The sequence below is a fragment of the Melozone crissalis genome, unplaced genomic scaffold (assembly GCF_028551555.1).
Source record: "Melozone crissalis strain CALT ecotype California unplaced genomic scaffold, PUWL_Pcris_2 ptg000008l_1, whole genome shotgun sequence".
NCBI lineage: Eukaryota > Metazoa > Chordata > Aves > Passeriformes > Passerellidae > Melozone > Melozone crissalis.
Window position 1 is genome coordinate 14430148 of NW_026535786.1, and position 21315 is coordinate 14451462.

The following is a 21315-nucleotide window of genomic DNA, read 5'->3' on the forward strand; positions in this document are numbered from 1 at the left end:
CCGCGCCGCACACCGGAAGCGCCGGGCGCGAGCCGTGCCCGACTCCGGGCGGAGCTTCGCCCGCCCAGCCGGGGCCGCTTCCGCGCAGGGGTGCGCCGGGCACAGTGGGGCGCGCTGATTGGTCGGTCTGCGTCACGTGATTGCACACACGCCCCGCCCCGGAGACGCGCGGGTCCTCCCCGTCCTCCCCCGCCCCGCGGGGCGCGGCGCGTGCGCGGCGGGGGCGCGCGGGAGGGGCGGCCGGGTCATGGCGGGCGGGGCGGGGGCGCGCGCGCGGCGTGAGGTGAGGGGTCACGGGGCGGGGCGGGGCGGGCGGAGGCCCATGTGGAGCGGGAGCGGGAGCGGGATCCAGATCGGCACCAGGAGCGGGATTAGGAGGAGACTGAGCTGCCCGCGCTGAGCACGGGGAGGCCGGAGCCACACCCGCACCGCCGGGCCCCGGACGCAGGCAGTGCGGACGGCGGGCAGGCCGCGGACGCGCCATGAAGGGGTGAGTGCGGGGCTCGGGCCGGGCCCGCCCGGGAGGGGAGCTGCGAGCGGGGCGGGCCCGGGCGGCGCGGCGGGCGGGAGGCGGAGGGGGCCGAGCGGCGCCGCCGCCTCTGAGCTCGGGCGGTGTTGCCGGGACGGGGCCCGCGGCGGGGAGCCCCTCTGGGTGAGAGCAGCCGGCGACGCCGCCGCTGGCGCCCTTCGGGCTGAGCCGGAGCTACCCGCGGAGCTCCCGCGCCGTCACCACCGCGGCGCCGCCGGAGCGCGGAGTCTCCGCACGGAGCCCCGCGCTGGAGCGGGCGGGACGCGGCGGCTCCCCGTGCTCGGGGGATCCCGCCCTGCGGGGTCCGGCGGGCTGCACGGCGGGCGGGGATGCTGCCGGCTCTGCCTGGTCCTCGTCTGGCGGTAGCGAAGAAGCGCCGCTCACTGTGTGCGAAAAAGCTGCCAGCCGCGGATGTGTGTGGTTTTGCAGTGCTATTGTGTGCAACATCCTCTTAGCAGTTTTGTTGGTTTTTTAAGTCTTTAATTGCTACGTGGAGGCTGTACAGCGTGGATGGATGACAAATGAGCTGCGCTCTGTGCCATGTTTCTGTAGCACGCCCGCTGCTCTGGGTCTGGCGTCGCTTTTCCCTCCCAGATTTGAAAACTAGAGATTTCAAATCTGTTTGGCTGAAAACACTGATTTCCCTCTCAGTGGAGGCACCGAGGTGCTGTTTTTTTATAGGAGACTGGAGGCCTTTACACTCTCAGTCGTGCTTTGGTGTCAGATGACCTGCCTGACCTTGTCCAGGTCACTTTGGGACAGGTTTTTCAACGTTGGCTAAACCACCTAATGTTTATTAATTTCAGCATCACTTGTGCTCCACAAAACGTGCTTGTTCCAGTTCTGTGCCTCAGTTTCTTCACAGGCACAGGGGAAGCTTTGCCCAGCTGATTCTCAAAAGAGCATTAAACCAGTCCCCTTGGAACCGGTGTTATGCAATGATGGGTATTATTATTCCAGTTTGGCAGCTTAAGGCAGGGTGAATGGAAGCTGAATCACTTAAGCTGTTTTACTGAGAAATGGTAAGGGGTTTAGCTTATTGGCAAGAGGGGTGAGGTCATGCAAGACTGCTTGATAACGCACTCTTAGCTGGTTCTTACAGCTTGTAAGCAGCTTCAGGCATCCTGAGGGGCTGGCGGGTGTCTGTAGAAAGAGGTTCAGGGATGATTGCAAATAAACAAACTCTCAGCTGACGTGAGATAGGTGTGTTTGGGACATTGGACAACCCTTTATCCACCTGCAGCACCCTACGTGCAATGGGACACCGCCACTCTTGGTCCCGGTGTACCGAGGACGGCGGGGTTTGCGGGAGGAGCGGCAGCGCGGATCAGCCGGGATGAGGTGGCAGGATCGCTGTTCCGCAGCGCTCCCGACAGAACTGGGTTTCCTTTTATCCTCTGTTGACCGCTGTGCTGTTTGCTGCGGCTCAGCCGTGCTTTGAGGGTGTGTCAGTGGTGGGACGGGTTACTGGGGCCTGGATGAGTGAGGGGGAGAGCGGCCCAGGCGCGCCCGGCTGGTGCTGTGGGGATGGCCTGGCAGGGCACGGCCAGAGCTCTCTGCCGTGCTCAGTGCTCCCGGGAAACTGAGCCTGGCTCTGCTTGCGCTGAGCAGGAGTTCTCGTTTCATGGGCTTTTTTACTTCTTTTAACTTTTTTTTAGATTAAAAGGCTATGGAAAAAAAACTGCATACCACTGTTCTGCTTCCAGAGCACCAAACTTCATTTCTGTCACTTTACTTTTACTTACAGGCAGCTTTATTTCTGGTTCAACTTCAGGGCTTACTGCTTTGGGTTCTGTACTTGGTATTTCTGCTCCTCTGGTACTCTTCCATCTCTTTGAAGAGCAGCATATTCCTGTCTTGCCAAAACACTGTTAGCACCACACAGCAAGTTTTGGTGCAGAATAAATTCATATTCCTGTGCAGATTCTCATATTGAATCCAGGTGTTCTCTCAAAATTCAGACGGAGGCAAATATGCCAGCAGAGCTCAAATTGAAAAATAACCCCATTTAAATGCAATGAGACTCAAAGGACTAGAGAATAGTTCAAAAGGAATGTAAAAATTACACAGGGGTACTTGGGAACAAATCCAAATTGTTTTTTATGTTACAAAGATCGGTGAAGATCCCTAAAGTACAAGTACTGTTAAAGGATAGGTCCAAAAATAGATCTAAAGCTTCAGCTCTCAGCATACAGAAACTGATAGGCTTGAAGGGATCTGGTCTGTCTTCAGTATTGAATCCAAAATTGTGGACAAGTCCTTCTGAACAAAGTGACTCCATGTGACTGTTTTTTCTGGGAATGTATGCACTGCATTGTAACCCACACCACAAAATGCAGAGATGATTTTGGAAGTGCTTGGAGCAGCTGATGTTTAATCAGCTGTCATTATGAAGAGTCTGCTTTGGCAGAGAAAGAATTAAAAAAGAAACTATCCAGTTCATTGGCATGAAATTTCACATCTAAAAGTCTGTGTAGTCAATGTATGTGTTGCAGCCTTCTTTCTTAGCTCTCTGAATTTGAAATAGCACATAGATGTGTGTTAATAATGCATAGCAGGTTGTAGTGTCTCTGTCATCAGGGTTTTTGAGGTTGGGTGACCTCCCTGGGCCCTCTGGTTTCAGAAATAGCTGAGGATTTTTGTGCTTTCTCAGCTGCTTACAATTTTGTGGATTTTCTCTTATTTGATGACTTAAACACCATCTTCTCAACTGGGAGCTGCTGTTAGCTTTCACCTGGTTTTGTGAGACTTGGCTTTATATTCACTCTATTCTCACCTTCTGAATAATTTTAATAGTCTTATTATGTTTCCCTTTTTTTCTTAAATGTGACTTGAAAAACTGAGGTAATTCATTGTTCTGTTAGTGAACCTTGTGATTCTCTAGAGATTACTATATGTTTTCATTTATTATATGTTAGTATTGTTATTTCTTGAATTTGAAAATCTATTTTAGAACTGTGTTTGCATGAGGAAAAATACCAGTGGAAGAGACTTAGGTTCCACTGTCTGTAGTAATCTGGCTGTTTTTATAGAGCAGATGTAAATAATACTCCCTGCACTTCGCTGTTTTCATGGTGTTGATTCACTTGTTGCTCAGTGGTTTTGTGTTTTCATTGCAGTTGTTATGCTGCTGGTTTTCAGGAGAGAAAACTGAAAGTCTTGCATTGATTCTTGAGCATTTGCTGATTGCTGTTTGTGACATTTGATGTCTTAAAGTAAGAGTGCATTTCTGACTTGTTTCAGTTCAGATGAAACCTATGAAAGTAAGGCATCCAGCCTTTCCTTGATGGCCTTCCCTAAAAATCACATTGCACAAGGCTATTGCAGGAGCTGCGTGCTCCATTGCATGCATGTACCTGCTCTGTGACCAGCATTGTCACATACAAGGGGCCAGTGGGGCGTGTTACAAGCAGGGCCCAGTGCCTGTGACCCTGTGCATGTGTTATTTTTCACATTTACCAAATCCCTCTCCAGTTTTGATGGGAAACATCTGGGAGATTGTCATGCAGCAGCACATCTTGAGCCATGTGGTGGAAAACTGAAACAGGGAGTAAGTACAGTGCTGTGCGTTAAACCAGCCTTAGAAAGAAGTGTGCACTAGCTGCTTTTGGGTAAGACACTCCTAGGAGAGTGCCTCTCAGTTTTGTTCTGTTTGCAACTAAGTGTCAGGTTTTGGAGTTCCTCAGGGTCCTCCTGACTTGCTGTGGAAGAGTCCTACAGGCTGCATCCTACACAACAGGAACCTGCTGCCTCAGAGAGCTTCTAACCCTGAGACTCTGCAGCTTGTGCTGCTCTGGCTGCCTTTGTAGGCCATCACAGCTGGGGAGTGCTAAACATAACAGAAAAATAACTATATTGTGTCTGGAGTGTGGGGGAATCATTATGGTAAGCTCTGATATCTCTGCTTGTTTTGCCTGGGTTCAAGGAGCAAACCTTTCAAGGTCCTGAGGATGATCATGTTTCTGAGGAGAACAGGGAGAGATTTTTCTCTCCTGAGTTAATATGACAGAGTTTGTGCAGAGCTGCTGAATTGTTTCCGTTTGCTCGGCACACTGCTAAGCTTAACATATATGGGAGGAAGTTCCAAGTTTATGAGAAAACTGCTGAATGGTCATATGCACTGGAGTCAGGACAAAAAAGGTAATTGAGCTTGAAAATCACTTTATTTTTAGGCTTTTTCTGAACCTAGAAATGTCCAAGTATGAGCTAAAGTCTGCATTTATTTTCATGGAAATGAAAATAAAAGCCTTGCTTATATGCAAGCTTACAAATGGCTTAACAGCTTCTAAACGAGTTTATAAAAAACTCAGTGCAGTTTATTATAGGTACTTTAACCTGATTTATAACTCTGACCACTCTGAGTTTAATTCCTTAACCAGATTAAGACATTCCACGAAGTAGGAAGGATTGGGAGGGTAGGAAGGTAGCAGAGGCGTTGTAGCCATTTTACTGAAGCACTTTAGAGCCCAGTCTTGTGTTTTGAGTACTGTTGGACCATTTGGTTCTTTCTGCATGTAGAGGTAGCTTGGTAGTTTGGGACAGTTCTATGAAAAATGTGGTAACATTAGTTAATCACCAAATGCCTCAGACTCTGCTGCCATCTCCTGAGGACAAGAAATGATGCATCCTCCTTTGCTACACTAAATCTCTTTTAAAATGGGGAATAATGGGTGATGGTTGAGCCAGAAAAATACTTAAATCCAAGTGGAAATCATTCAGAACTTGAAGAGCCTGCCCATTTGGCAAGCATTAGAAGTGTTCAGACCAACCATCTGAGAAGGCGGTAGATATTTTTATCCAGAAGAGGAAAGAACATGAAAAGTTGGAGCTTTATATTTGTTTGGGAATTGATAAGAGAGAAGTGCAGTACTTCCTTGCATCACTCCTGCTCTAAGTGAAGCAGGCAATGCCAGGATTACTTTCTGCTCCTGTCTGGAGAAGAGAAAGGGAAGAGGTGACCCATGTGGGAGGTGTTGTAACGCAGCAGAGGTTTGTCAGGAGGGAGTTTGAGGCAGGGAAGCCAGGGTAAGAGAGAGTCTGTGCACAGAAGAGAACCTGGTTATTTGGGGACTCTTGGCCTTGAGGACCTGAGAGCAGCAAAGCACAGCACTGAAATGGGGTAACTGTGTATTTGTGTCAAAGCATATTGAATGAATTCATTATCACAAGGAAATTATACCTTAGGCTTTATTGAAAATAGAGCCAAAACCATTTCCACAATACTGTCACCAGGCGACTAAGATTAAGATATTTGACTTTTCCTGGGGGCAGAGTATTTCTATCTTTAATTAATTGAAAATACTGTGCTTCATAGTAAGATCTTCATGCATTAAGTACTTCCTGAGCTCACTTGGCCTTCCTTCTCCCTGTTCCTTTCCAGGCTCCATGTGATTTTTGGCTCATAGCAGACTAGAATCTAACCCTGAAAAAAATTCTGATTTCCACCATCTGAACATTGTATTTATGTTCTCTTGAGAGTATGGGATGAGACCCGGGCAGCAGCTGAAGGCTCGTGAAAGTTTTCTCTACGTGGCACTTGGAACTGTTGGCAAAAATGACAAATTAAGTTGAAGATTGCAGTTAAAGGAGATTTATTTGGGTTTTTTTTATCTTTGGCACAAATTTTTATTTGAGAACAATTCATTCTTAGTGAAAATTAGGAAAAGGATGGGGGGGAGGGAAATGATTGTTGCCTTAGAAGTGTTTTTAAGGTAGGCACATGAAACTGAGAGCACTTTCAGTTAATTTTTCACACTATGTTATTAATACAATGTGTGATTTGAGTACCTTGCAAAACCCAACTCTGGGACTGAAATCCAAAATATAGATAGGAAAGCCATAATGAACTCAGTTGTTTTCCCCCCACTGTTCTAATGGACAAAGGCATTTGTAAAGAAATGCATTTTCAGTTACCTATAGAAATAGTTTGTGTGAAGCAGAAAAATTATTTTGTCCTGGTGTGTCAATTAGCTAGTTTGTTACCTGTGTATGTACAAGAAGTGCTCTCAAGATGAATTTATGTAAATAAGATACTTTGTAAGCATCACTTCTATTTTGAATTTGAAGGTAAGCCTCTGTTCTTACCTGATGATCATCAGGTACTTCATGAACACTAATTAGCAAAGGCTCATGATCTTCTGGGAGGCAAGTAAGGTTATAATTATTAGATCTGGGGACACTGAGGGTGTGGAAAGGGGCAGTAATCTGTAAGGTGTCTCAGGGTATAGTCAGTGGAGGCACAAAACTAATTTTGAGGGAAGCTATTTCAAAATAGTGAAGTACTTCTGTTTATCAATCATGGATAAAAATCAGTGTTCTTTGTAAGCTTGCTTTAGAGCAGCAGCAAAGACTTGGGGTTTGTGGCAGCCCTTTATCTGCTCTATGATGGCAGACAAGTTGTTTCCTCTTTCACCTGATACTGATGTAGCTGGGATAGGCTGAATCAATATTTTGGCCTTAACCTTGTGAGATGCAGAATTTTATGGACAGGTAAGCGATGTATGTATGTCTGCTTTTCTGTTGTCCATTTTAGAGTTTGAAAATTCTGTCAGCTGGGCATAGTGATTCATGCTCTTTGTATCCATCTACAGAATAGCTTATAATTTTCTTGGGGCAGTTGATTTTTCACTTGAAGATTTGAGACCTAGGTAGGACATGTTTCAGCTGGAAAAACTGTGAGGCTATTATAGCATAACTTCGTTTCTTGCATGTGAAGACTGGCCAGTCTTTTGTGTGTGGTCAGATTTTCTAGGTTGAAGCAGAGTACATTATACAATATCCAGATATAATGAAGAAACTTGGCTCTAATGTGCTGTGTATTTTTTTTCCTTAATGCTAAAGGGGGAGGCAGCAAGGGTCTGATGTATGTCTTGGGGAATTGTGATGCATGAAGCCTGTTCACAGTGACATCCAGTAGTCTTGCAAGTCTTGAATGAAGTCTTCTGTTAATTCTGATTCTAAAATTGCTTTGTGTTCTTCTGTACATCGTTGTGCTCTTCTGCAGGCCAGAACTGGGGGTAATGTCCAGCAGGGTATCAGGTGTCATGCAACACATGTTTGCAGTAGTAAGCAGGACTAAAGAAAGGGGTCTCAGAGCAAATTGGTCAGGCTTTCTGCATGCTAGGTTTGTACTTATCCTTCTGGTTTTCTGACAAGCAGAGCAGAGTAGATATGCTGCCCACAGATCTTTGAGATAATTGAAAACATACTGGTCTGCCCGCAAGAACTAAACTAACTTGTGTGTGTGTAGCGAGACAGCTCATCCATTAAAAAAATCCTAAGCAAAAACAAAGCAAACAAAACAACCCATAACATTCCCAACGACCCCAGAACACTAGAAGAGGTTCTTTTGGCCTTGGAGTAGAATCTGAGCAGAGCCTTCAGGTCTATAGCCTTCATAGTTCTGGTTTGCTTTGATTTTATGAGCGGATTATCCTGTCTAGACTCCTGCTTTGACTTGGATGCCAAAATAGAAGCAATAAAGCTAGCTGGCCTCTTAGCAGGTGACAAACCTTCTCTGAAGTCCTCTTAATTTGTTAGGGCCCATTTCTCAGTGCTGCCTCTCCTGACTTACTCCTGAGTAAGTTTTGCAAGTTTCAGATACAGCTCTGCTAAATTTAGCCTGCCAGATGCCTTCAATAAGCTGGAGCCCAGCTATCAGTTACACGGAGATCTGTTTCAGTCAGGCACAGCCCTCTGGGGAGAGACTTGCACTATTTAAAGTTGAATGAGACTGAGATTCTTACAGCATTAAGAAACTCGAAATTTGCCTTTTCTCCCTGATGTTGGTTCTAAACTAGTGTTGGGCACTTGTTATTCCCAGGGAGTGAATTTGTGTTTCCTGTTGAACTGTAGCTGGAAATTGGCTGCCTCTTGAGCTGTCATTCTGTATAGCAGTTCTCCTTTGGTATCTGTTGAGCAGCAAAAGGCAGTCTGAACATGAGTAACACTAATGTCTCATGTAGCCTGTGTTATTTCCAGCAGTATCAATGTAAGGCATTGTAGGAAAAATAGGCTGTTCAAATCACAGCACTGTAAGCTGCAGGCAGAGCAATGCAACTGCAGCAGGACTAACTGGATTGCATTTGGTCCTACAAAATGTGTGAGGCTTTTTCTGGCCAGAGCCTGGAGGATCTTAGGACACTGGCATGCAAGAGCAGGAGTGATAATGCCAATGTTCTGGGCATGCATCCAGTTTCAGGAAGTGGTGCCTGTCACCTCTCTAAAGTCACACTTGTGTTCAGATTTGGTGGATCCCTCTTCACTTCCGCTCTCACATGGCTGGGCAGTGTTGCTGTGCGCTTTTAGCAGACAGCAGCCTATGCACCCAGGAGCTCATTCCCTTCACTAGTGAATTCTCTGAGTGTTTTTTCCCCCAGTGACCAAGTCATGGTATGTAGCAGTCGTGAAAAGCACCGAATGTTTCTCATGAAAATGTAGTCCTAGGATATGTCAGGAGAATGCTTCCAGTAGTGACAGGAAAAACTTGGTGCCAGTGGACAGGACAGTAGTGTTTGGGCTGCTGTAATTGGTTTTGGTTAGCCATGTTTAAGGAAAATCAACTTTAATCAGAAGGAATGTAAGGAAGAGCCAGTATGACAATACTAGGAATTAAGAGCCAGCTTTACAGGAGAATTGAAGGAGCTTGGCTTTAGTTAGAAGAAAGGTATGAAGAGATCCTGATAATTCTCTGAAAAGGCCTGTACAATGGTCCCCATAATCTCCAGGCAGCAGAGAGGTACATTTGAGTACACTGGAATAACTAACTGAGACTAATGGTAGCATGGGAGCAGCCTTACAATGGAAGATGTTTAAGTGGCTTCAGAAGGCTGGTATTTCATTGAGAAGAGTATGGATTTGTAGAACACTGCGGTAGTAAGAGGCCTGGCCTGATAAGCCAGGAATGCCTCATTCCTCTGTGGTAAAAACAATTGCTTGGAATGGGGTGACTGGCTGGTCCCAGAGGCTTTGACATCTGAGATGAGGTACTGTTGACTATTGCATCTTCCATGGGATGCCAGTAGTAAATGTGGATCTTCTTAGGAATATTAGTGGCATTATAGAGTTGAATAATTTGTGATGGGAGGGCATGTCCCTTCTGGGCACATCAGGTTCTTTACACATCTTTATGTTCTCTGATATGATAATTTGACCTGATAATTTAATTTTTTTTTTTTTTTGCAACAGCAGAGGAAAAGAAGGTACACCTTCTACTAAGGTGGCATCACAGGACTGGCCTAGTCAGACCTTAGCTGACACAGTAAACTTGCTTGAGTTACTGATTTGGCTGAGACTGCACATGAAGAACCAGGTCTAGTTGTAAACTGCTGTTAAAAACAAACAACAACAAAAAAGAGCCCACAAAGATACTTGCTTTACTTCGGTGAAAATAAGGGAGTGATAATTTTGAGTCCTCTGTACAAGTACTTGGAGTAGTTTTTCAAAGTACATGTTGTTCTGTGGATGATGAAGTGTAGCACAATATCTGTAGACTATTTCACAGAGGTACTGGATAATCTACATCCCTGTGCTCCTCTTGCACAGTACTTCCAGTTTAAACCGGGGTGAGATGGCACTTCTGCTCAAGAACCAATTAATTCTGCCTATGGAAACTTTTTCTCCTCTTTATTCTGGCAGAGGGCTTGTGTGATGAACACAGTCAGGGGACTGGTGTGGGTTCAAACCAAACTTTCCTTTTTTTGTCCAGGTTAGTTTTAATTGGTGTTGGTTCCCTACATTGGTGCAAAACATTTGTGCCAGCAAGAGGATGGAAATGAGTGGCTTGGGGACTGCTGCTTTTGGCCCCAGTGCCAGCTTTCCCATGATTTTACTCAAGGCCCCAGTGGCACTTGGGCAACACCATCCTCAGGCAAAATGATGAATTCTCATAATGTGGGTCTTCCTTTCCATGGTCTTACTTAATCTACGTATTAAATGGTTTTGTGCATAATAGATGTACTGCTGATTTAATCAGCTAGTGTTATACATTAAAGTAATTTATAGTTTGTACACAGATATGTTTAGGGTATTGATTTATGCTTCCTGCAGTGTTTCTCAAACCTCTTTCATATTATTCTCCAGGGTAAGATACTGTCCCTGGTGCAGTTCTTGCAAGGACAAACCAGATAGTGACAGAGCATAGGAGACAAGCAGTGGGAGATGGCAGGAGGCAGCATGGAATGTGGCAAGTGGTGAGAGATAGAGGGGGGAGTCCAGGGGCTTGAGGAAATGTGTCAGCAAGTGCCTTTTAGCCATCTACTAACAGAGCTCATTTCTCTGGCCTGATGCCAGCCTCAGAGGTGATGTCTTGGCTCAGCAGCTGCCAGCCCTAGACTCTGCTTTTGCTTTTATTTATTTATTTATTTGTTCTCTGTCTAAAACCTTCTTGGTGAAGATCCATTTTCTGGCCATGTTTCCTTTCTTAGCCATCTTGTCCTGGCTGCCTGTAGTAATATATTTTTGTCCTGTTGCATTGTTGTCATAAATATTTCATAGTGGCTGTCTTCTAATGCCTGGTTTGTTTGATTAGTAACTAATGATTCTTTCAATAATATTAGAAAACACTACTTTATGATGGTCTGTGTCAGGGATTTTTGCTCTAAAGGAGACCTGGTGTATAGCAGCTTTGTTGTGGGTTTATCATGCTAGCATTGCTGATCTACTGAAGCTTGGAACTTCTGATACTTTTTTGTATCACCAAGGTTAATATTGTGTTATCTGGAGAAGCAGTCTAGGCTTTCAGTAACTGTGAATGTGAGGTTTGTCTCCTCCCTTACTGACCTCCTGCACCTCATCTGACCTAGCTGGGTAGTTGAGACCTGCTCCCTTTGGTTTCTGCTCTCATGCAGACTGCAGCAAAAGGGACTCTTCAGGCTTCTTTCCCCTCCTAGTAGGAGATTACTCTTACTCCAGCAAAACTCTTTCACAGACAAAGATACCCAGGCTCCCACGTGCCACAGTTTTACTCCCACTCTTAGTGAGGAAAAGGCAGCAGCCCTGCTGGCTGGGGTCAGAACTTGCCTCCTGTGAGCCTGAAGAAGCCCTGCTGTGCTAGGCTGGGCAGTTGTGCCAGCTGGGCATAAAACAAGTGCTACAGTTTCTCTGTCATCTCATAACTTTGATTGCATGCTTGTTTACCCTGGGAGTACTTCTGTAGTGTGAGAACATCATCCTTATTAGCTGAGGACTTGCACTGTGTTGGAATATAATTCTCAAAGGGACTTGTGCAACTGGCCACACGTGAAGAAAGGAATCTTGAGAGCAAGCAGTGTCTTTACAGCTATTTGGGCAGAAAACAATCTGGCTGCCCATATCTATTCAGTAAAACAGGGCTGAAATGAACCTAGAATTGTGTGCTTTTCTAATTCCATGTGCAATGGCTTTCTGTATATTCTGGTGATCATTTGGGAAAAGATTTTTATTATCTTGGTATTTTTATTTTTCATTCTTGCAATCATTGTTAAAACTGCTTGCCCTCACCCAAGGGTAACTAATCTCTTTCTTTTTAAATTTGTTTTTTCTTTTTTTTAAATGTTATTTTCTTCTGTGTGTACAGTTTTTCTGTCAGGAAGTTAGTCTTAGTCTTAGAAAAGAGAGAAGCTTGGTCTGTTTCTTCTCAGTATAATTCAGTGTATTTTAAGGTTGTGGTTCTGCTCTCAGTAGGAAGAAAGATTTCAGTGATGATCAAAGTAGATGCAGATATTACCTTGAGAAGAGCACAGTTGCATATTAACAGGCTTCATATATTTGTTGCACACAATACTGTTGGTTTTTAGAGAAAGATATCTAGTAATGACTTTGTCTAAGCATAGGCTTTATATTGACAGGTGGTAAAACTGAGGTTGTCTTTGAGCATGGATAAGGACTTCATTTCCTTGATCTCTGTTCTAGCTTCCTGTTCCTCCCATATTTTCACTGGGGTTTTAATTTTTTTTTTTTTTTTTTTTTTTTTTTTTTTTTTTTTTTTTTTTTTTGTGATCTTGCTGATCAGAAGGGAAATGAGTGAGATAATGTTAAAGCTAATACTTCTGTAGAGATCCATGTTCTCCTGTCTCCCAGCCAGTAAAACCACATATATGCTATGGTACATTGGTGTTTAGTATGGCCTGAGAAACTTCTGACTGTATAGAACTGACTAAAACTAGATTTGGGACTTAAATCAGCCACCAGCATAAGACTTGATTGCATGGGTTGGATGGGCAGTTCGAATATGTATTAAGCTGAATGTTAGATGGAACAATTCTCTAAGGATAAGCAAAGTGATTGATCTTGGTGTCCTTAAAAACGTTGCAGTATGTCAGATGTTAAGCATGTTTTGATTTGTTCCAGTAGCCGGATCGAGCTGGGAGATGTGACGCCACACAACATTAAGCAGCTGAAGAGGCTAAACCAGGTCATTTTTCCTGTCAGCTACAATGACAAGTTCTACAAGGATGTACTGGAGGTTGGCGAACTTGCCAAACTAGGTACAAACGTTCTTGCCAGTAATTGTGGGCTGTGGTGGCAGAAGTGGTCATCATTGCTATCCATAATGGTTTTAAAGAGCAGCTCCTTCTATTTAGTTGTTTTACATCATGAAAAATAACTGTTTAAGAGCCTCAGAGAAGCCACAGAGGGTCTGTGTTCTGACTAGATTACATCCACTGGGAATAGGCATGTTTTCTGTTCCAGAGGACAGCAGTTGTGCATTGCCAGCTTACCTCCTGATGCCATTGCTGGTTGGTGTGAACAGTGATGAGCAACCACTCATCAAAAGTGTTGACACAACCACTGTGTCAAAACAGCACTAGTTACTTCATTCCAAGTGTGAATCCACAATGTATGTTATTTTATCTGGATAGGAGAATTAACGAGAGGGGAGGGAGGAAGATCCAGGGTGTATATGAAGGAGCTGTATGTGTAGTTTGAGCCTTGTTTCTGATAATCCTTTGTTTCCCTTCCTGGCAGCCTATTTCAATGATATTGCAGTGGGAGCAGTGTGCTGTAGGGTGGATCACTCCCAGAACCAGAAGAGACTGTACATCATGACACTTGGATGCCTGGCACCCTACCGAAGGCTAGGAATAGGTAAAGAGGGGTCTTCTTTTGTATCTGAGGCATCAAAGAAACCACGTTGCTGTCCAGCTTTTTAAATGCTCTTTCAGACCTTTCACCAAGTTAGTGCACTTTAGACTGCTGATTTCTTTGGAAGGGACTTGGGGGAAAGAGTATGATTTATCATGTGTTCATTCTTCCCTGCCTTTCAGAAATGAACCTTTTGTAGAAATTTTTAATTCAGGATTTCAGATTACTTTAATCTTAATCATATTATCATACTGTGATGTAAATACTCTGCTTCTATGGATGTGAAAATTGTTGCAGAGAGAGATGAAATAATTTGTCAGAGATATGTGGCCAGAATGCAAGTCATATGTAAGTAGAACACAACATTACTTCATTGGCTTCTCTTTTCTAAATTCACTCTTCTAAATATAGGAGTGTTATATTTATTTTGTCTTCATCACTACTGATTATTGCTGCTCAGGGGTAGCACCTACTTTTTGTCTATATTGCATTTAGTTCTTTGTTCCACATTGCAAACCCATAGGAAAGCTTAATCAAGACCTATAGTAACCTCTTTGCCTTGACAAACTGGAATAAAAAGATAACTTTATTTTAAATTATTTTACTAGGTGTTTAGTAGAAAAGCTTACCAGTGCCCTCACTGCTTTATACAGTATTTTGGCTGTATTTTGAGCTGAGTTTGAGACCTTGAAACTAGTATTAAAATAAGCTGATTGATACATATGCTTCTGGTTTGTTGTGATTTTTATTTCCTCTTCAAACAACTAATGAATTAAGGTTTATGAGCAATCAGAGACAGAATGAAATATTTACACATCATGTTTTATTTGCCTTTCCTAGTTTTCACACTTTATCATTTTAGTCTACCTACAGTTAACCTGCCTCTCCTCAAGGAAGCACCTAGCTAAGTACAGACTAAATTATGCCCTTCTAGTTTTCTTAAGTATCTCTTTATCTTTTGGCAGGAACTAAAATGTTGAATCATGTCTTAAACATCTGTGAAAAAGATGGCACTTTTGACAACATCTATCTGTAAGTAAATGAGTTATACTCGTGCGTTTTTTGAGAGATGACAAAGATAGATATGGAAGCAAAGGGATGGAGATCCAAGTGTGGGTTTAGTTTGTATTTTTGTGGGGTCATGGAACATAGCAGGAAAGCTAGGGGTCATGTTCTGGGTTTGTTGTGTAATGCTGAGAAAACCAAAAGCTGTTTGATTTAGAAAGGGTTCTGCAAATTTGCTGAATTTGAAAGTAGTTTAGTTACAAAATTATGTTCTAGAGCAAAATTACACTGTAAGACCAAAAAAAAATTTTTATAAAGGATTTTACTTTTATTACACAAGGTCATCTTCAGAATGGAAAATACTGCAAGTCTTGAATACAGTTTTGATGCATTTGCTTTCTGTCTTTTATGACAGCACTCTGGAATATTAGAGATGTTTGCAAGCACTGAAAGTTTACTACATTCAGTAGTAAGGCCCAACTGCTATTCCCATTCTTGCACACTGCCAGGTCAGCTCTTTGTGCAGCAACACAATAAACTAGATCAGTGCCATGACCCAGCCAGGGAAGCTGTTTTCAGTTTTGGTTTTGGGTATTGGTTTTTTGTTCTAGTGTGGGTTTTGGTTTTGGGGGTGGTTTTCTTGTGCTTAGTTTTGGTTATTTTTAAAATCTGTGTAAGCATGTCTGTGTAAGCACTTGGCATGATGCAGGCAAGAGAACAAGCACTGGGGTAGAGGGCAGTACCAGCAGTCCTCCTGGAAAGAGAGTCAGAAATCCATACATGCCAAAACTGTGGTTTTCCTTTGCTGCTGGTTTCACACTTGTGCTTTTTGCTGAGCATTGGTGTCTGTGTGGTGAGCAAGTGAGTTTGGTTTGATGGCAGTTCTTGGCCTGATGCTTCTCTGAGCCAACTCCTTCTTGTCCGTCACTGCCTTGGCCGTCACACCAGTGCAAGCACGATGCACTGCTGGGGACGGGCCCACAGCAGGTACAGCCTGGATGGACTTACACTGCCACAGAACTACACCCTGGATACTTGCCAGGCCTGTGGAAGGTGCTTTGTGAGGAGTGTTTCATACACTGATATCGCTGTAAATGGAGTGATTTTCTCCTCACACTCCGTCCACTTCTGCCATGGAGGTGTGGACTCTTCCACATCCTCTGCTGCTGTTGCTTTGTGCCATCTTTGTAAGAGGAACGTGCTTCAAAGAGGTGTCTGAGTAAAGTTGCCTTTGGCTCATATTCTCTCCTCCTCTCCTGCCTCAGGAGAAGTGCTGAGATGCCTGCATAATGGGACAGGGGCTATCCTTTTTACTTTTGCATCTTACTGTGTGCACAGTGAAGGAACTGTTTGCTGATTTTAATACAAAAAAAACCCCAAATCCGTCATAATCCTTCTTTGTAGTTCCTAGACCGAGGATTCTGGCATGACAATAAATAGCCCCCAAAATTGGACTAAAGTTCTTTTAGTGGCCCATTGATTTTATTACTATGTCTATTGCTTATACATTTTCTATTTGAACATATTATGCAGTTTAGCACCAAATTTGATATCACTGCCTAAATTTGTCATTATGATAATGTTCCCTTTTAACTTTTTGGTGCTTATTGGGCTTAACACTAAGATCTTTTCTTTTATTCTGCTGTTGCTTCCACAGTTACTTTGGTTCTATAGTTATGCAGTGTTTTGTCATGACAAAGTGATTCTTGAAGTTGTGCAGTGTCCACTGAATTTTCAAAGTGTTTAATGAATGCCTTTTATTGATGGAAACATTTTTTTCTTTTTTATCTTTCTTTTTTTTTTCTTATTTTTTTATCTTTTTGGTTTTTTCAGGTTTTTTGTTTTTGTTTATTTTTGTGGGGGTTTTTTGTTTTGTTTTGGTTTTTTGGGGGTTTTTTTGTTTGTTTGGGGTTTTTTTGGTTTTTTTTTAATGAAACTTGTGCAAATAAATGTCCTAATCACTCAGGATAAAGAGCTGATGGCTGTTTGTTTTGGAGGCCTTGAAACATGCTAGCAAAATATGTAAAACTCTAGGGGGAGTAAATACAAGGGAAAAGGACTTTGTAAATCCATAGGACTTCTTTGTATTACAGCTTTTTGTGAGGAGAGAGGAGTGTTTAGAGTGTTAAAATGGTATCAAACACCATTGCCAGTTGTATGTTACAGTGTGTTGGGATAATCTCTGAGAAGACTCCTCTGATCATCTGCAAAGTGTTACTACAGGAGGTTAAAGTTGGCTTTATAGTGAATCTCTGTTACATATTTCCACTGAATGTCTGCCATATTGCTTTAATAAGATGAAGAAAAATTGAAATTACTGAAGTAATAACGCTTCAGAGTCTCTCTGCTATTTTGTGTTCCTTGAAAGAGCTTTACTGAGGGGAAACCTTTACTACTGTTGACAACCATGGGCCATCCAGGAGCTGAGTGTTAGCCCAGAATTGAATTGGGAAGATGAACATTTCCAATCTTGGATTTACACCACTGTTCCTGTCTCTATCTATCTAGCTGCTTTTCTTGTCTTTGAGTGTCTTCTGAGTATGGAGGCAGATTACTGACCCCCATCTCTCTGTGTTCTGTCCCAGGCATGTCCAGATCAGCAACGAGTCTGCAATTGACTTCTACAGAAAGTTTGGCTTTGAGATCATTGAGACGAAGAAGAACTACTACAAGAGGATAGAGCCGGCAGATGCGCACGTGCTGCAGAAAAACCTCAAAGCCCCTTGTCTTGGCCAGAACGCAGATGTGCAAAAGAACGACAACTGAACAAAACCCCAGCGGACACTTTCTTGCACTTGCTTGTCGCCAAATAAGGAAAGAGAGGCCTCTTTTTTTTTTTTTTTTTTTTTTTTTTTGATTGGTTGGTTGGTTTTTTGTTTGGTTTTTTTTTTTTAACTCCACCCCTTCATCTTACTTTTTTTTCCTTGACCTCTCTCCAACAAAACGTAATGCTTCTTCCAAGGATTGTCCAATCATGTTTGGGGTTGGGTTTTGGTTGGTTTTGGATTTTTTTTTTGAGCTCTCCTTTCTGGTGTTTTTTGTTTTTTTGAGGGCAGGGGGGCTGATTTTTTGTTTTTGTTTTTTTGTTGGGGTGGGAAAAGGTGTGCAGATCTCTTTTAAGTTTGAGGTGTGGAGGGCTTGAGCAGGTTATCCTGATGACAAGTTTCCTTCAGAATTATTCTTTCAGTAAGCAGAATGTAAACCCAATGGGGGGGAAAAGGCAAAGCAATATCTTGTCCTTTGACTCCTACATTATTGTGTTTTTTATAACCTACAGGGTACTTTACTCTCCCCCAACCTTTGAATGTTATTTCAGTACTTCCTACTCTTCCTTTTAATTCCCCCACCTCAAAAAAGTATATTTAGTTCTTCCCAATATTTTTGAGTATGGCTTTTTCCTCCATCTTTTGCTGAGAAGGGTGGGCTACTTTTCCATACCTTTTCACTCTGCCTGGGCTGATCTTTTTGGATGCTTTTTTTAAAATACTCCTCACCCAAGCTGGTGCTACACTTCTTAACTGACTGAGAGGAGGATTTAGAGTGGTCTTTGTTTATTCTTATTTTCATTTACCCAACTCCCAGCAGACTTTTGCCAGAGCAAGAGCTAGATCTGGTGTTGGCAAGAATAACCTTGTAAAAATACAAATCCTGAGGCAACACCCTTGCTTTTAAAATGGGTGAAATTCTGCAGGGCTCATTGAGAGTTAGTTTATCTGTGTTGTTGGGATGGAAAAAGTGACTGTGACCACCTTACCAGCTTTGATGACATAAAGCAAGCACCTGTCTCCAGATGACTTTGTTACAGCTACTGAATCTGTGGTGACAGATGTAAGGGTTGAGGAAACCAGGCAGCAAGGCTAGGAAGGCAGACATGAATCTGACCCTAATCACATAGCTTTGCAAGGTCTCCTGGATTTGCTTGGGATTGGCTTGACTTGCTGTGTTTATGAGCTCCTTTGGGAGGAGGTGGTGAAGAACTGCGTGGTTTTGCTCCTTTGAAGATTATTTTCCCCTTCCCCTGTTGAGTAGTAATAATGCAGTTCTCCTCTGGTGAGAGGGTGTTGGTGGAGCACCGGAGAAAGCAGCGTATATTAGAGCATTTTATGGGTTTGGAAAATAGGCTGGCTGGCTTCTTCCTAGTACTGTAACTTTGAGGCTACAGTAAACTGTACTAAGCTCTGCTTTGCATCCTTTCATGCTTTGTTTGCGTGAATACCAGTGCTCCTTTCTAGGCACTGTTGCCAGCAATTTTATGTATGCCAATATAAATACCAACTTGAGCTTGGACTCTTCTCCAAGCATCTGGGAAAGTGCACTGAGCTGAGACAACACCAACCTGCCCCATCCCCCATGTAGATGCTGAACTGTATTCTTTTCCTGTTTGTTTTTTCAAGTTTAGAGCTGCATCTTGAATTCTTCCGCTCTGAAAGCCTCCAACCTGTAGTGTGCATTGCAGCATACATCTGGTTAGTAGGTGCTGTCCAGTCCTTAGAGGGTGACTTGGAAACCAAGGATTCCAAAACGGGAATTGTGGTGAGGCAAGGGATGGCACCCCTCGCTGCACATTAGGTGGTCTTTGATACCCCAGGGATGACTATACCAGCTGCTACACAGTTACTCCTCCTTTGACAGAGGTGTGTAGCATTTGTTGGGTGCATCTTGACAGACCTGTGCTGGAAAACGGCTGCTTAATTTGCTGAGTTTGCACTAATGGAGTCCTGGAGATGGGCAGGTGGCCAACGCCAGCCTATCTGCGTGGCCCGAGCACCTGCGTTTGCAACACGTGGTGGCAGACTCTGGCTAGAGAGATGCAAACGGTTCCCGTGGCCAGAGGCAGCCTAGTTCTGACAAAAGCTCATTTTCAGTGCAGCTAGGACCTGCTCGTGGTGGTTATGTTGGCAGCCCGGCGTCTTTCTAGAAGGGGATGTATCGAAGCACAATTGGCTTGTCATATGCCAACATGGTTTCCCTGGCCATCTGTAGACCAAACCAAGAGAAGTATGTGGAGGGAGAGAGAGATAGTATTGTATTTGAAGATGTTGGTGCAGCACAGCTGTAACTCAGACCATAGCTGCCTCTGGTGCCAAGCAAAGTGCTCTTCATTCTTCTAGAACTAAGTGGTAAGTGTTTGGGTTGGGTAGATGGGTGTGGGGATATGAACTCTTAGGATTTGCTGTTGTCGTAGGCTTCCACAAATCAGTGTGTTTCACAGACAGTTATTCTTCAGGTTTAAAAGTACAAGTCTGATGTCTGAACTTACTTGGATTAACCTTTGTTTCTGTCTCTTTTTGCTTTGGGCTGCCATCATTCTATGAATGTATCCATGAGAACAATTCTTAAAGCTCCTATTCCACAGCAGACCTGCCTCATTGTAACTTCTAACAAAATGTTTTGTAGGAGGTGGAAGAGAGAATAAATCTAAGACTCCTTTTTCCCAGGCTATTAATCCTGGAAAACAGTTGTTGAATCTTGAATACAAGGTTTAATCTGAATCTTAAGAAAACTGTGTTCCCTGTACATGGGTAAGGGCAAGTGAAGGTCAGTAGTTCTGGATGACAAACAGTTGTATTTTATTAGTCTACCAGTTGTGTTGAGTGAGGGAGGAGAGTGCTGTATCTTAGTGCTGTTACCTAGAGACACTGAAATTGTGTGAAGTATGGGCTTACTGCAGAGAACTTCAGTTACTTTGGTTGTTGCTGCAGGAGGACATCCTTCTAGTTTGAAAATAACAGCTTGTGAACAACTAAATTTTTTGCAAAGTTGGGAGTTTCAGTGGGGGGAAAAAAGCACCTCCTGTTCTGGATGAAGATCTAGCAAGAAAAAGTATGCAACTAAGAGCTTTAGAGTGTAAATTGTGTACATACAAGTTATTCCTGAATCTCTGCAACTGGCTTTGTCACACATCGGTTCAAGTATGAAGATATTACCTACAAAAAGACTCCTACTTGAGGAAACCATGGTACAGGAGAAAAAGAATCATCCAGAAGAGAGATCCCTCATTTTTGGGAGGGGTAAGGGGGAAGAATGTATTTCGTGTATACAGAAACTGGCTGAGTTTACATGATGCAGCTAATGGTTAAACCTGCCAACTAAATATGACATACTGTTACAATTGAAACAAACTTACATGCTGTTTAGTTAAATCTTGATGGTGCCCTGTGTCTAGTAAAAATTTGATCCTCCAAATTGTTTTATTCTCCCCCATGTTGTAATCCAGGGTCAGCTGCTATGCACAATGTCTGTGTTTTGTAAAGTGTTTGCTGACTTGGATGTTTCTTTTGAATCTGCAACTGCTTCCTGATTAATTTGGCTAAGACCACCCCTGCTCTCTTGAGTTAAGATTTAGTGAAAGGTATGCTGTATGCAGTTTACAGATGCATTCTCAATGTTACAAGTTAAGTTGCAGGGGGAGCAAATTCTTTACAATAAGATGGTCCATTTTTAATCTATATCTCTGCCCTTGTTGTACATCAGGAGCATGTTTTTGTTTTTCTCAAACTCTTTAGAAATACCGTTCAGAATAAACGTGCACTATTTGAGTTATGTCATTTACAACTTGTCGTGTGCATTTTTTTGCTGTCCAGCTGTTTCCTTCAGAAATCAGATGGAGACTATTCCTCAGATGTTTCATAAACTGTGTAACTCGGAAGATTTCTAACATGGACTGTGTGTTGGGCTGCTGGGATGAATGCCTAGGGTGTCTGACAACTGTGCAGAGT

General features: G+C 43.2%; 1 protein-coding gene across 3 annotated transcripts; it reads left to right on the forward strand.

Moving 5' to 3' along the window:
* Positions 1-338: 338 nt before the first annotated feature.
* On the forward strand, positions 339-21158 carry NAA50 (N-alpha-acetyltransferase 50, NatE catalytic subunit). 3 transcript variants are annotated; one of them, XM_054270023.1, is made up of 5 exons: positions 339-490; positions 12857-12993; positions 13475-13594; positions 14557-14623; positions 17182-21158. In XM_054270023.1, exons 1-5 carry the CDS (start codon positions 483-485, stop codon positions 17360-17362), a joined length of 513 nt encoding a protein of 170 aa, XP_054125998.1. In that variant the 5' UTR covers positions 339-482; the 3' UTR covers positions 17363-21158. The 3 variants fall into 3 exon arrangements, with proteins under 3 accessions (XP_054125998.1, XP_054126000.1, XP_054125997.1); XM_054270025.1 differs by having other exon boundaries at positions 12860-12993; XM_054270022.1 differs by lacking the exon at positions 339-490 and having other exon boundaries at positions 12822-12993.
* Positions 21159-21315: the final 157 nt, after the last annotated feature.

Excerpts from the sequence above, each read along its gene's own strand:
- NAA50 (XM_054270022.1), top strand. The coding sequence starts at position 12,822 with ATGTCAGATGTTAAGCATGTTTTGATTTGTTCCAGTAGCCGGATCGAG. Across the intron at positions 13,595-14,556 it reads CTACCGAAGGCTAGGAATAG|GAACTAAAATGTTGAATCAT; the intron begins GTAAAGAGGGGT and ends ATCTTTTGGCAG. Across the intron at positions 14,624-17,181 it reads ACTTTTGACAACATCTATCT|GCATGTCCAGATCAGCAACG; the intron begins GTAAGTAAATGA and ends GTTCTGTCCCAG.